At 42.7% G+C, this 16,407-nt stretch overlaps 1 protein-coding gene across 4 annotated transcripts in view; it reads right to left on the minus strand.

The window, feature by feature from the left end:
- plekhb1 (pleckstrin homology domain containing B1) overlaps positions 1 to 16,407 on the minus strand; it is a 217,575-nt gene that overhangs the window by 107,788 nt on the left and 93,380 nt on the right. For 2 of the 4 annotated variants that reach the window (XM_072577082.1, XM_072577079.1), the window contains exons 1-2: positions 1,743 to 1,887; positions 1,167 to 1,319 (exon numbers count right to left, since the gene is read on the minus strand). In XM_072577082.1, coding sequence (XP_072433183.1) covers positions 1,167 to 1,319; positions 1,743 to 1,779 — 190 coding nt within the window. In that variant the 5' untranslated portion in view covers positions 1,780 to 1,887. Of the gene's footprint in view, positions 1 to 1,166; positions 1,320 to 1,742; positions 1,888 to 16,407 lie in introns of those variants that run through there. The other 2 variants (XM_072577080.1, XM_072577081.1) reach the window with 1 other exon arrangement.

Genomic DNA, 16,407 nt, shown 5'->3' on the forward strand with positions numbered 1-16,407 from the left:
AGATGTACAGCATGGAAACAGACCCTTTGGTCTAACTCGTCCATGCCGACCAGATATCCAACCTAATCTAGTCCCACTTGCCAGCACGCGGTCCGTTTCCCTCCAAGCCATTCCTATTCATAAACCCATCCAGATGCCTTTCAAATGTTGCAATTGTACTAGTCTCCACCACTTCCTCTGGCAGCTCATTCCATACACGTACCATCCTCTGCATGAAAAGGTTGCCCCTTCGGTCTATTTTATGTCTTTCCCCTCTCACCCTAAACCTTTGCCCTCTAGTTCTGGACTCCACCACCCCAGGAAAAAGATTTTGTCTATTTATCCTATCCTTGTCCTTCATGATTTTATAAATCTCTATAAGGTCACCTCAGCCTCTGACGCTCCAGGGAAAACAGCCCCAGCCTATTCAACCTCTCCCTATAGCTCAAATCCTCCAACTCTGGCAAAATCCTTATAAATCTTTTCTGAACCCTTTCAAGTTTCATAATATCCTTCCGATTCAATCATCACTATTTACATAAGAAATGCTTTTATTCTTCCTGCCAAAATGGATAATTTCACATTTGCCCGCATTCCGTTCCAGTTGTCACATCTTTACTCACTCAATTTTTAACCTATCCGCATATATTTTTGTAGCTTCCTTATGTGCTCTGCATAACTTAATTTCTGACCTCTCTTTGTTCTGTCAGCAAATTTGACAACCATACCTCCTATCTCTTCATCCAAATCATTTGTACAAATTGTCAACAGTTGAGGTCCCAACACAAATCCTTGTGGCACTCCACACATTACATTGTCCCATGCTGATATACTACCCTCTACACCATCAGATTTTGTTTTAGTTCTAATGATACACAAACTCAAACCTCAGGAAATCAACCAGAGGAGAAATGCGCCCTTCAATTCCATAGAAGAAAACTTGTCACACTAGGCAAGTTTAATGGCTTGTTGGTCACCATGGCAGGTAAGTATACAATTATTACTGCATCAGCATAAACCTAACCAGTTTTCACGTCAACTATTCCAATAGTCAGAAACTGCCCAAACTTCACTTGGGAGATTTTCACTCACAGCGCCTGTCAATTGTCCTCAATCTTAAAAGTGTTCAGTGAGCTCATTGCTGACTTTTGAAACAAGACATTGTGCAAATGACAGTAAATGCTTACCTATGCATTCATATCCTGTCTTTATATTTATGCAGTTTACTTTTACATGGATACAGTCTTCCAATTGACGACGATTTTCATCTTCATAATACACAAGGGTACCATCCAGCCACAAATCAAACCAATTCTTCTTCCATCTCCGAAGAATTGAGCCTGCACACACACAAAGTTACATATTTTCTTCATGTATTTTATCTGCCCATTATGACATTTACATATTAGTGAATAATTTAAGAAAACCATTGTATAATCTATGGCTAATTATAAATAATTGCAGACTAAATGGGTTGAAGGGCATTTATTTTCTTACTTTGGATCTCTATGACTCAAAACTATAACCTTTCGCCCTTAAGAAAAAACTGTAGTAGGAGCGGAGATATTATGTTTCTCAAAACAAATCATTTGAAATTATGGCAAAACTTTGAATATTAGCAGACCTACTGATTGAATTACTTAAAACATTTGTTATAAACTTGGATGTGAAATTAATTTTAATAAAATTAATGTAATGCTGTATATTCTAAATCCTTTTCAGAATTCCCTCTCCAAAAAAGATTATACTTTAAAAACACTCACTTTGTCTCCATAGCGAGCCACTCTTCACCAGGGCCATTTCTGCACAAACTCAGAAAGCATTCAATCGCACGTTTTGCCCAGTTTAGAACTGAATTCACTTTTGTCTGTAAATTTATGAGACAAATGGTATCTGGACTCAGTCTCTCCTCTTAATCTAAGTGATCTGATTAGGGATTTATTGTCACTGGTGACTGATCCTTCTCTTAATACCAAAGAAGGTTCTAGAAAACAGGTCAACGTTACTTTTCAGCAACACACACTGCACATTAAGCAGCGAAACAATTTTCAACACCTCATTAAAAAAATTTGTTTGAATTTGCTTTTAATTTCAACTTAATGCATGTTGTTTATCATAGTACTCCTCTCCGAATTCATGAACAGAGGCCCAACTATATAAATATAACTTTTTTTATTTTTAACATGGAATGAATTTAATTCTAAACACACTTAATACTCAAAATTATAAAAGTCTACATATGATGCAGTAGTAGCGTCCCTACTCTAGGTTCAAATCCTATCTGCTCCAAAGGTGTGTTATAACGTCTCTAAATGTGTTAAGGAGGATCAATAGGTTAAATAAAAACATAAATGTCTACAATTTAAGGTAGACGTATAATAAAGCTATATAACATTTCCAACATTTTAAAGAAAGCTAGAAATGTTAGTATATTTAACATCCAATTGCAAAACACCAAACCAGGTGATGAATTGCTACAGTGTATCAGAATTTGGTGTTTGTCTTTAATATGTATTTCCTATCAGCTCTGTTGCAGCTTTTCCTAAAATTTACTCCGGAGTTGTAGTATTTCCTCACTGATTGTCCCCTGTTCTTCCACATGGTCAGAACTAAATTTCCCAAGGAATTAGCCATGATGAAGTTAAGTTGAAGTTCTGAGGCAGAAAGCATTATAAGCAACTCTTTAGCTTGCTTGCTTCCTCTGCACTGACTGAGGTGTTACTGGATCACACAGCTCATATTTGGTTAGGAGAACACTTTGCCATCCTCAGAAAAGATTCAATTCCCTGACAGCTTGCGTGCATTACGATATCTCTTTTCTCATCTCTTTGGGGATAATAACTCTATTTTCTTTGTATAAGATGCTATTTTAGGCTCAGAATTTCCTCTTATTGTCTTTCCATCTGCACAGGCATCCCAGGTCCACGCACAGTAGCAACCTCTGTAACCAGAAGTCAATGCCAATGCCAGTCGCTGTGCACAGAAGCAGTTTAGAGGGAACATTGCTTAGGGTATTAATTCATTTCAATAAGCCCAATACTCTGCGATATCAATGTTGTGCCCTTGGTGCTTTTAGGACAAGCTTTCTTCACTACTTCCTGCAGCACTTTGGAGAATTGCTCAATTTATAAAACCATAAGGTAGAACATAAAGGGTGGCACGGTGGCACAGTGGTTAGCACTGCTGCCTCACAGCACCAGGGACTCCGGTTCAATTCCCACTTGGGTGACTGTGTGGAGTTTGCACATTCTCTTCATGTCTGTGTGGGTTTTCTTAGAAACGGGAAAGGAGAGGTCATCCTGTTGGGAGTTTTCTATTGGCCTCTGAATAGTTCCAGGGATGTAGAGGAAAGGATAGCAAAGATGATGCTCGATAGGAATGAGAGAGACAGGGTGGTTGCCATGGAGGACTTCAACTTTCCAAATATTGACTGGGAACACTACACTATAGATGGGTCAGTTTTTGTCCAGTGTGTGCAGGAGGGCTTCCTGACACCGTATGTAGACAGGCCAACAAGGGGGTGAAGCCACATTAGATTTGGTACTGGGTAATGAGCCCGGTCAGGTGTTAGACTTGGAAGTAGGTGAGCACTTTGGTGATAGCGATCACAATTCTGTTATGTTTACTTTAGTGATAGAAAGGGATAGGTGTATACCACTGGGCAAGAGTTACAGCTGGGGGAAAGGCAATTACGATGCGATTAGGCAAGATTTAGGAAGCATAGGATGGGGAAGGAAACTGCAGGGGATAGGCACAATAGAAATGTGGAGCTTATTCAAGGAAAAGCTACTGTGTGTCCTAGATAAGTATGTACCTGACAGGCAGGGAGGAAGCTGTAGAGCGTGGGAGCCGTGGTTTACGAAGGAAGTGGAATCTCTGGTCAAGAGGAAGAAGAAGGCTTATGTTAGGATGAGATATGAAAGCTCAGTTAGGGCACTTGAGGGTTACAAGGTAGCCAGGAAAGACCTAAAGAGAGAGCTCAGAAGAGCCAGGAGGAGACATGAGAAGTTGTTGGTGGATAGGATCAGGGTAAACCCTAAGGCTTTCTATAGGTATTCAAGGAATAAAAGAATGACGAGAGTAAGATAGGGCCAATCAAGGATAGTAGTGGGAAGTTGTGTGTGGAGTCAGAGGAGATAGGGGAAGTACTAAATGAATATTTTTCAACAGCATTCACTCTAGAAAATGACAATGTTGTCGAGGAGATTACTGAGATACAGCCTACTAGACTAGGTATGATTGAGGTTCACTAGGAAGAGGTATTAGAAATCCTGCAGAGTGTGAAAATAGATAAGTCCCCTTGGCCAGATGGGAATTATCCTAGGATCTTCTGGGAATCCAGGGAGGAGATTGCTGAGTCTTAAATCATCATTGTCTACAGGAATAGTGCCAGAAGACTGGAGGATAGCAAATGTGGTTCCCCTGTTCAAGAAGGGGAGTAGAGACAATCCTGGTAATTATAGACCAGTGAGCCTTACTTCAGTAGTTGGTAAAGTGTTGGAAAAGGTTATAAGAGATAGGATTTATAATTCATCTATAAAAGAATAATTTGATTAGGGATAGTCAGCACGGTTTTGTGAAGGGTGGATCGTGCCGCACAAACCTTATTGAGTTCTTTGAGAAGGTGACCAAACAGGTAGATGAGAGTAAACCAGTTGATGTGGTGTATATGGATTTCAGCAAGGCGATCGATAAGATTCCCCACAGTAGGCTATTGTACAAAATGCGGAGGAATGGGATTGTGGGAGATATAGCAGTTTGGATCAGTAATTGGCTTGCTGAAAGAAGACAGAGGGTGGTAGTTGATGGGAAATGTTCATCCTGGAGTCCAGTTACCAATGGTGTACTGCAAGGGTCGGTGTTGGGGTCCATGCTGTTCGTCATTTTGATAAACAATCTGGCGTAGAAGGGTGGGTTAGTAAACTTGCAGATGACACTAAGGTTGGTAGAGTTGTGGATAGTGACGAAGGATGTTGTAGGTTACAGAGAGACATAGATAAGCTGCAGAGCTAGGCTGCGAGGTGGCAAATGGAGTTTAATGTGGACAAGTGTGAGTTGATTCACTTTGGTCAGAGTAACCAGAATGCAAAGGACTGGGCTAATGGTAAGATTCTTGGTAGTGTAGATGCGCAAAGAGATCTTGGTGTCCAGGTACACAGATCCTTGAAAGTTGCCACCTAGGTTGACATGGTTGTTAAGAAAGTGAGGACTGCAGATGCTGGAGATCAGAGCTGAAAATGTGTTGCTGGAAAAGCGCAGCAGGTCAGGCAGCATCCAAGGAGCAGGAGAATCGACATTTCAGGCATCCTGAAGAAGGGCTGATGCCTGAAACGTTGATTCTCCTACTCCTTGGATGCTGCCTGACCTGCTGCGCTTTTCCAGCAACACATTTTCAGGGTTGTTAAGAAGGCATACAGTGTTTTAGCTTTTATTAATAGAGGGATCGAGTTCCGGACCATAAGGTTATGCTACAGCTGTACAAAACTCTAGTGCGGCCACACTTGGAGTATTGTGTACAGTTCTGGTCACTGCATATAATAAGGATGTGGAAGTTTTGGAAAGGGTGCAGAGGAGATTTACTAGGATGTTGCCTGGTATGGAGGGAAGGTCTTATGAGGAAAGGTTAAGGGACTTGAGGCTTTTTCGTTAGAGAGAAGAAGGTTGAGAGGTGACTTAATAGAGACATATAATGCAATAAGAGGGTTAGATAGGGTGGACAGGGAGAGCATTTTTCCAAGAATGGTGATGGTGAGCAAAGGGGGCATAGCTTTAAATTGAGGGGTGATAGACATAGGACAGATGTCAGAGGTAGTTTCTTTACTCAGAGAGTAGTAAGGGTATGGAATACTTTGCCTGCAACGGTAATAGATTCACCAACTTTAAGTACATTTAAGTCGTCATTGGACAAGCATATAGAATCATAGAGTCATAGAGATGTACAGCATGGAAACAGACCCTTCGGTCCAACCCGTCCATGCCAACCAGATATCCCAACCCAATCTAGACCCATATCCCTCCAAACCCTTCCTATACATATACACATCCAAATGCTTCTTAAATGTTGCTATTGTACCAGCCTCCACCACTTCCTCTGGCAGCTCATTCCATACACATACTACCCTCTGCGTGAAAAAGTTGCCCCTTAGGTCTCTTTTATATCTTTCACCTCTCATCCTAAACCCATGCCCTCTAGTTCTGGACTCCCCGACCCCAGGGAAAAGACTTTGCCTATTTATCCTATCCATACCCCTCATAATTTTGTAAACCTCTATAAGGTCACCCCTCAGCCTCTGACGCTCCAAGGAAAACAGCCCCAGCCTGTTCAGCCTCTCCCTCTAGCTCAGATCCTCCAACCCTGGCAACATCCTTGTAAATCTTTTCTGAACCCTTTCAAGTTTCACAACATCTTTCCAATAGGAAGGAGACCAGAATTGCACGCAATATTCCAACAGTGGCCTAACCAATGTCCTGTATAGTCGCAACATGAACTCCCAACTCCTGTACTCAATACTCTGACCAATAAAGGAAAGCATACCAAACACCTTCTTCACTATCCTATCTACCTGCGACTCCACTTTCAAGGAGCTATGAATCTACACTCCATGGTCTCTTTGTTCAGCAACACTCCCTTGGACCTTACCATTCAGTGTATAAGTCCTGCTAAGATTTGCTTTCCCAAAATGCAGCACCTTGCATTTATCTGAATTAAACTCCATCTACCACTTCTCAGCCCATTGGCCCATCTGGTCAAGATCCTATTGTAATCTGAGGTAACCCTCTTCGCTGTCCACGACACCTCCAATTTTGGTGTCATCTACAAACTTACTAACTGTACCACTTATGCTCACATCCAAATCATTTATGTAAATGACAAAAAGTAGAGGGCCCAGCACCGATCCTTGTGGCACTCCACTGGTCACAGGCCTCCAGTCTGAAAAACAACCCTCCACCACCACCCTCTGTCTTCTACCTTTGAGCCAGTTCTGTATCCAAATGACTAGTTATCCCTGTATTCCATGAGATCTAACCTTGCTAATCAGTCTCCCATGGGGAACCTTGTCGAACGCCTTACTGAAGTCCATCTAGATCACATCCACTGCTCTGCCCTCATCAATACTCTTTGTTACTTATCAAAAAACTGAATCAAGTTTGTGAGACATGATTTCCCATGCACAAAGCCATGTTGACTATCCCGAATCAGTCCTTGCCTTTCCAAATACATGTACATCCTGTCCCTCAGGATTCCCTCCAACAACTTGCCCACCACCGAGGTCAGGCTCACTGGTCCATAATTCCTCAGCTTGTCCTTACCACCCTTCTTAAACAATGGCACCACATTTGCCAACCTCCAATCTTCCAGCACCTCACCTGTGACTATTGATGATACAAATATCTCATCAAGAGGCCCAGCAATCACTTCTCTAGCTTCCCACAGAATTCCCAGGTACACCTGATCAGGTCCTGGGGATTTATCCACCTTTAACCGCTTCAAGACATATGGACGTACATTGAATAGTGTAGGTGAAATGGGCTTCAGATTGGTTACTCTTTGGAGGGTCAGTGTGGACTTGCCGGGCTGAAGGGCCTGTTTCCATACTGTAGGGAATCTAATCTAGAAAAGAATTAGGCCTTTCAGCCCATCGAGTCAGCTCTGCCAATCAATCATGGCTGATATGTTTCTCAACCCTATTTTCCTAACTTTTCCCTGTATCTTGTGATGCTCTTATTACTCAGGAACCTATCTATCCATCAAAGACTTGACTTCCACCTCCTTCTGCAGCAATGAGTTCCACAGATTGACTACCCTTTGACTGAAGAAATTCCTCCTCATCTCAGTTCTAAAGGATCCTGCCTTCACTCTATGGCTGTGGCCTCAGGTCCTCACCTCTCCTACTAATGGAAACATCTTCTCAACATCTTCTCAGGTATTCCAACTGTCACTTCTTTGTTCATTCTCCTAGCCAGTCCAAATCCTTCTGCAGTCTTCTCACTTCCTTAACACTACCTGTCCATCCATCTATCTTTGTGTTATCTGCACACTTAGCAATATGCCCTCAGTTCCTTCATCCAGATCCTTAATGTACAATGTGAATAGTTGTGGTCCAAAAACTGATCCCTCTGGAACTGTATTGGTAGTCAGTGCCATCCTGAAAAGACACTTTATCCCTACTGTCTGCCTTCTGCCAGTCAGCTGACCCACTATCCATGCCATTACCTTGCCCTTAATACCATTAAATCTTATCTTATTTAACAGCCTTCTGTGCAGCACCCTGTCAAAGGCCTTCTGGAAATCCAAATAGATCACATCCACTGGTTCTCTTTTGTCCAACTTGTTGATTGCCTACTCAAAGAATTCTAATAGATTTGTCAGGCATGGCCTCCCTTTAATGAAGCCTTGCTGACTCACTCCTATTTTATCATGCACTCCAAGTATTGTGCAATCTCATCCTGAATAATGGACTATAAAATCTTACCAGTGGCTGGACTATAATTTCCTATCTTCTGTCTCAGTCTCTCCTTAAACAGAGGTGTTATATTAGCCAATTTCCAGTTCTAGGGCCCTCCCTGATTGCAATGATTCCTGAAAGATCACTATCAATGCCTACCCAATCTCCTCAGCTATCTCCTTCAAAACCCTGGAGTGTAGTCCATCTAGTCCAAATGATTTATCCACCGTTTGACTTTTCAGTTTCCCCAGTGCCTTCCCTTTAGTGATAGCCACTGCATTCACCTCTGCTCACTGACTGCATTGAAGGTTTGGTATACTACTGGCATCTTCCACCATGAAGGCTGAGACAAAGTACCTATTCTTCGTCAGCCATATTTTCCAGCAATCTAATGTCTACTCTCCCCTCTCTCTTTCATTTTATATATCTAAACAAACTCTTGCAAACTTTGTTTATATTATGAGCTAAATTACCAGCATATTTCATCTTATTGCTTTTGTAGTTATCCTCTACTGGTTTTTTAAAGGCTTCCAAATCCTCTGGTTTCTCACAAACCCTCACCACATTGTTTGCCTGTTCTTTTGTTTTTATGTTGTTCCTGACTTTCCTTGTCAGTCATGGTTACCTTAGCATCCACCCCTTAGTGTACTTCTTCTTGTTAGGGATGGATTTCTGCTGTGCCTCCTGAATTACCCACAGAAATTCCTGCCATTGCTGTTCCACCATCTTCCCTGCTAGCTCTCATTCCAATCAACTCTGGCCAGCTCCTCCCTCATGTCTTTGTAATTTCCTTTACTCAGTTGGAATACCATTACACCTGATTTTAGCTTCTCCCTCTGAAACAGCAGGGTGAATTCTATCATAGTCTAGATTAGAGTGGTGCTTGAAAAGCACAGCCGGTCAGGCAGCATCCGAGGAGCAGAAAAAATGACATTTTAGGCAAAAACGTTCATCAGGAATGAGGCAGGAGCCTCCCGGGATGGAGAGATAAATGGGAGGGGTGTGGGGCTGATGAGAAGGCGGCCAAGAATACAATAGGTGGATGGAGGTGGGGATGAAGGTGATAGGTTGGAGAGGAGTGTGGAGTGGATAGGTGGGAAGGAAGATTGGCAGGTAGGACAGGTCAGGAGGATGATGCTGAGCTGGAAGGTTGGAACTGGGGTAAGATGGGGGAAGGGGAAATGAGGAAACTGGTGAAGTCCACATTGATGCCCTGGGGTTGAAGTGTTCCAAGGCGGAAGATGAGGCGGTCTTCCTTCAGGCATCAGGTGGTGAGGGACTGGCAGTGGAGGAGGCCCAGGATCTGCATGTCCTCGGCAGAGTGGGAGGGGGAGTTGAAATGTTCGGCCACGGGGTGGTGGGGTTGATTGGTGCGGGTGTCCCGGAGTTGTTCCCTAAATCGCTCTTCAGAGAAGGCGTTCAGTCTCCCCAGTGTAAAGGAGACCACATCGGGAGCAATGGATAGAATAAATGACATTGGTGGATGTGCAGGTGAAACTTTGATGGATGTGGAAGGCTCCTTTGGGGCATTGGATGGAGGTGAGGAAGGAGGTGTGGGCACAGGTTTTGCAATTCTTGCGTGGCAGGGGAAGGTGGACCTGACCAGGTAGTCATGGAGGGAATGGTCTTTGTGGAAAGCGGAAAGGATTGGGGAGGGAAATATATCTTTGGTGGTGGGGTCCATTTGAATGATGCAGTTTATGCAAAGGTTAGTAGGGTAGAAGGTGAGGACCGGGGGTGGGGTGTGGTCTGTCCTTGTTGCGTTTGGAGGGGTGGGGTTTGAGGGCAGAGGTGCAGGATGTGGATGAAATGCATCAGAGGGCATCTTCAACCAAGTGGGAAGGGAAATTGCGATCTTTAAAGAAGGAGGCTATCTGGTGTGTTCTGTGGTGGAACTGGTCCTCCTGGGAGCAGATATGGCAGAGGCAGAGGAATTGGGAATACAGGATAGCATTTTTGCAGGAGGTAGGGTGGGAAGAGGTGTAATCCAGATTGCTATGGGAGTCGGTGGGCTTGTAAAAAATGTCAGTGTTAAGTCGGTCATCATTGATGGAGATGAAGAGGTCCAGAAAGGGGAGGGAGATGTCAGAGATGGTCCAGGTGGATTTAAGATCAGGGTGGAATGTGTTGGTGAAGTTGATGAACTGCTCAACCTCCTTGCGGGAGCATGAGGTGGTGCCGGTGCAGTCACCAATGTAGCGAAGGAAGAGGTGGGGAGTGGTGCCAGTGTAACTACAGAAGACGGACTGTTCTATGTAACCAACAAAGAGACAGGCATAACTGGGGCCCATACGGGTGCCCATGGCTACCCCTTTCAACTGGAGGAAGTGGGAGGATTTGAAGGAGAAATTGTTAAGGGTGAGGACCAGTTCAGCCAAATGAATGACAGTATCAGTGGAAGGGTAGTGTTGGGGACGTCGGGAGAGGAAGAAACGGAGGGCTTGGAGGCCCTGGTCATGGCAGGTGGAGGTGTAAAGGGATTGGATGTCCATGGTGAAGATGAGGCATTGGGGGCCAGGGAAACGGAAGTCTTGGAGGAGGTGGAGGGCGTGAGTGGTGACTTGAATGTATGTGGGAAGTTCCTGAACTGGGGAGAAAGGACAGTATCGAGGTAGGTGGAGATAAGTTTGGTGGGGCAGGAGCAGACTGAGACAATGGGTCGGCCGGGGTGGTCAGGCTTGTGGATCTTGGGAAGGATCCAGGTGGATGGAGTGTGTTGGAGGTGAGTGAAGGGGTCCTCAGAAGATGGGCGTGAGTCCTGATTGAAAAACTAAGCTTAGCGGTGGAGGCGGCGGAAGAAGTGTCACAACGCGTATTTACGGTCTCTGTCCCCCCAGGGGCTTCTTTACCTTAAGCTCCCTAATCAAGTCTGCTTCATTGCATATCATCAAATCTAGAATTGCCTGTGCCTTAGTGAGCTGCATCACAAGCTGCTCCAAAAAAAACAGCTCTTGGACATTCCACAAATTCCTTTCTTGGGTCTGCTCCTAACCTGATTTTCCCAATTCACCTACATATTGATTTAAGTTAGACACTTGTCTTTCCAATTCAGTGTTACCTCTGGGTTGATGAATTGCAACTGTGGAGTTGTTTTTTCTCTGAATCTAGAAGTCATCACACTTTTTCTCAACATTTTCAACTTTTTACACAGGGAGTGCATTTCAGCAATATATGTGATGGATATCACCCTAGAGTCTTAAAAAAAAGCTTGTGAGATAATTGATGTGCTGGCCTTAATTTTCAAAACATTCCCTAGATTCAGTCAAGTTTCCATTCAATTCTAAAATATCGAATTTAAGTCCTTTATTCAAAGAGGAAGGGAGACAGAGGTAAAAGAGGCTGATTAGTTTAACATGTGCCATAGGGAAGACGTTAAAAGCTGTAATTAAAGACATTATAGAAAGGCATGCAGAGAAATCCAAAGTAATCAAACAGACTCAGTGTGGTATTGAAAAAGGGACATCATCCTTAACCAACTTACTGGAAGTTTTTGAAGAGATAATAGACATTGTGGATAAAGGAGACTCAGTGAATGGACTATACTTACTTCTTCTAACGCAAGAAAATTATTGTGGAAAATTAAAGCTCATTATGTAGGGTGTCACATTGGCAAGGATAGAGAGTGGCTAGCTCACAACAAACAGAGAATAGGCATAAGTGGGTCATTTTGTGTTTGAGAAGATGTATTGACTTGTCTGCAACCAGACTTAGTGCTGGACTCTTAAATGTTTACAATTTGTATAAATGACTTCTATGAAGGGACCAAAAGTATGGTTGAAATATTTGAGTATGACACAAAGACTGGTTGGAACTTCCTTGATCACTGCTTCATAAACATCAAAGACACCCACCACTCCATGCCCCGTCCAACTTTGGAAAATCAGATCAGATCAGGAGGTGTGTTCCTCCTCCAATGTTACTAGCAGAAGTTGAAAATGGGACGATCCTTCACAAAAAGTAGTACAATGCTGGTCTGAGACAGCCAAAGAACTTCTCCAGGACTGCTTGAACTGGACCATATTCAAGAATTCATGAGACAACTAAATGAGTATGCCACCACCAACACGGACTTCATTAGCAAGTGTGTAGAAGAATGCATGTCAAAGAAGTCAATCTATGTGTTCCCCAACTGGACACTTTGGATGAACTGGGAAATCCACGATATACTGAAGATTAGCCATGCAGCATTCAAGTTAGACGATCCAAATCTATACAGAAAATTCAGATATAACCTCTGCAAGGCCCAGAGATGCCAAGAGACAATACTGGATCAGGTTAGAGGCCCAAATTAACAATATGGACACCTGCTGCCTTTAGCAAGGTCTACACAACATAACAGGATACAGAATGAAGTAGAGCAATATAGCGGACAAAAACACATCCCTCCCTGATGCACTCAATGCTTTTTATGCTCTGTTTGAGCAGAATGCCAGTGGCATGATGTCACCTGCCCAGGATGCACCTGTTCCCTCTGTCACTGCTGCTTTTATCTGATTGGTCTTCCTGAGAGTAAACCCGAAGGAAGCAACAGGCCCAGATGGATATCCCACTTAGATCCTGTGCAGACCAGCTGACAGAGGTATTTGCTGACATCTTCAACCTTTCCTTGCTACAATCCGAAGTCAACACCTGCTTCAAGAAGATGACCATCGACCCAGTACCAAAGAAAACACATGCAATCTGCCTTAAAGACTACCTGAGTGGCTCTGACTTCCTTAATAATGAAATGCTTCGATAGGCTGTTCATGGCCCACATCAACACAAGCCTCCCAGCCTGTCTCGATCCCCTGCAATTTGCCTACCAGAGAAATAGGTCCATAGCAGATATCATTTCCATGGCCCTACACTCATCTCTGGAACATCTAGATAACAAGGATGCCTAGATCCAGCTTCTACTCATCAACTACAGCTTTGCCTTCAACATCATAATCCCTACCAGACTGATCTCAAAACTCCGAGACCTAAGTCTTGGCTCTGCCCTCTGCAACTGGATCCTTGACTTCCTGACCCACATACCACAATCAGGGAAGATAGACAGCAGCACCTCCTCCATAATAATCCTCAACATTGGCTCTCTGCAAGGATGTGTTCTCAGCCCCCTAATGTATTCCTGTACACCCACGACTCTGTAGCCAAGTTCCGTACGAACACTGTCTGCAAGTTTGCTGACTACACCATAGTAGGTCAGATATCAAACAATGATGAGTCAGAATACAGGAAGGAGATAGAGGGCTTGGTGTCATGGTGCAGTGATAACAACCTGTCTCTCAATGTTGGCAAAACAAAGGAACTGATCATTGACCTCAGGAAGAAAGGAGGATGACACACCCCTATTTACATCAATGCAGCTGAGGTGGAGAGGGTCTAGAATGTTAAGTTCCTAGGAGTGACAATAACTGACAATTTGTCCTAGACCTCCCAAGTAGATATGATCGTCAAGAAGGCACAATAATGCCTCTTCTTCCTCAGGTGTCTTAGGAAATTCAGCTTGTCCATAAGGCCCTTCACAAACCTTTACAAATGCACCATAGAAAGCATTCTATCTGGGTGCATAATTGCCTGATATAACAACTGCTGAGGACTGTAAGAAATTAGATAAAGTTGTGTGCACAGCCCAGACCATCACTGAAGTCAATCTCCCATCCATCGACTCCATTTATACCTCTCGTTGCTGCGGCAAGGCTGCCAACTTCATCAAACACCCCTCTCACATGGTAATGGTCTTTTCCAACCTCTTCCATCAGGCAGAAGATACAGAAGCTTGAACACACACACACACAAACACCAACAAGTTCAAGAACAGCTTCTTCTCTGTTATAATTAGACTGTTGAATGGACTTCTCTAACTTCAAATAATGTTGATCTTGTTAATGTTGATCTTGCTTTGTGCACCTCCTGCGCAACTGTAACCTTGTACTTTTTGGTCTGTTTAAGCAGCCTATGACCTGTCTGTCCTTCTTTACCATGATCTGCCCGTACTGATCACAAAACAAAGCTTTACACTGTACTTAGGTATACATGACTACAATAAATCAAATCAAAGCAAAAGTTGGGAAGAGACATTAGGAGGTTACAAAGGGACAGAGAAAGGTTAAGTAAATAAGCAAAGATGTAGCAAATGCAGTATAAAGTAGGAAAATGTGAGATTGTCTGTTTTAGCGGGAGGATATGGAGACTGATTTGAATTGAATTGGCTGTCTGTCTCTGTGCTGTAACAGTGTGAGGATTGTTCCATGTTATAACCTTACTTTCGAGGACTTTGTTTTCAGGTCACGACCTTTGGACAATTCACACAGGTCTGCTACACTAATGATGTTACATGAAACACCACTGTCTATCTGATGCCACATCATTTGAAGCTTTCCTTCTAGTCATCATTCTAACAGTCACAAACCATTGATCATCTTTAGACCTGGAGATTCAAACCACATTCATCATGAAATTTATTAGCTAGCATGTCTCCAGCAGAAATCTTTATGGGTTTGTTTTGCTTATTTCTAGTTAAGCACTTGCACGAAAAAAGACTTGGCTTCTTGCTGTTAAAGCACAGCTTTCCCCTCATTGGACACGGTTCCTTTTCTTTAATGTGATGCCCATGCAACATTTATATCCTGCCCTCTGGCCTTGATCTTTCTGCTGTTTTTTTGTGCAATTGCTACTTTCTTGCTTTGAATATATTGCTTCCATTTAGATTAGGCTGACTCTCAATATCGTGCAAAGCATCATTTGTTTTCCTGTTAATACACTCCAGCTGATGATTAACAATCTTAGAGTTTTGCTCATTTTAATAACTTTCTGGAAAGTACGTTTCCCCTCTCACTGCTGATGACCTGTCACTGAAGGATATACCATGCCTAAGACTATCTCACCTCTGCTGAGATCATTTTTCAATTGTCTAAATTGACAGGAACAAGCTAGATTTAGCAATGCAGTCATGCACTGATCAATAGTTTCCCTGTCCACTGAACTCCAATGTTGAACACATACTGTTCATATGTTAAATTAATATAAAGTTCAAAGTGTATCTTCAAAGTCTTCACAATTTCAGCAGTCTGGCCTTTCTGCTCCTCAGTGAGATCTAGACTGCCATACCATTTGTAGTAATCGTTTGCCTGGTAGCAGAGTTGCAACATATATCGGTTCAATTTTAAAAACAATTCTGCTGCTATTTCATACTTCTGTCACTGAGAGTGCAAAAAAAATTGTCATATATCTCCTCTTACTTTCACGGTAGGGGGGATTAGAAAATTCTCTTCTATTTTGATCTCTAGTAATTCAAATTGCAGTTCACTGTTTCATTTTTTACCTCTTCCTTGCCATTTCTTTCAGTAACCGGCTTTTGGAAACTGGCTTCCAGGTGGCCACTTAACCAACCGTACACTTTGGGTCTAGCAGTCATAATTCTGTTAGTTTCAAAATGGTTATGCAAAAGGATAAGTCTTCCATAATAATTAAAGATTTTTAACTGGAGTAAGGCAAATTTTAATGGTATGTGACAAGAATTTTCAAAAATTGATTGGAGTAGACTGTTCACAGGTAAAATGACATCTGACAAGTGGGAGGCTTTCAAGAGTGTAATGATGAAAGTTCGGAGGCATTGTATTCTTATTGGAGTCAAGAGTAAGGTTGATAAGATTATGGAACAATGCATGAATAACAATATTGAGGTTCTAGGTAAAAACAAGGACTGCAGATGCTGGAAACCAGAGTCTAGATTACAGTGGTGCTGGAAAAGCACAGCAGGTCAGGCAGCATCCAAGGAGTAGGAAAATTGACATATTGAGGTTCTAGTCAAGAATAAAAGAGAATCTTATTTTAGATACAGCTAACTTGTTTCAATTTAATCTCTTAATTAATACAAAGAGTGTAGGGCATTCTTAAGAAAGAAATCAGGAAGGTAAAGAAGGGGTATGAGATAGTATTGCAGATAAAGTTAAGGATAATCCAGAGATTCTACAAATACATTAAGAACAAGAGGGTA

Source organism: Chiloscyllium punctatum, chromosome 9, assembly GCF_047496795.1.
Source record: "Chiloscyllium punctatum isolate Juve2018m chromosome 9, sChiPun1.3, whole genome shotgun sequence".
Classification (NCBI taxonomy): domain Eukaryota; kingdom Metazoa; phylum Chordata; class Chondrichthyes; order Orectolobiformes; family Hemiscylliidae; genus Chiloscyllium; species Chiloscyllium punctatum.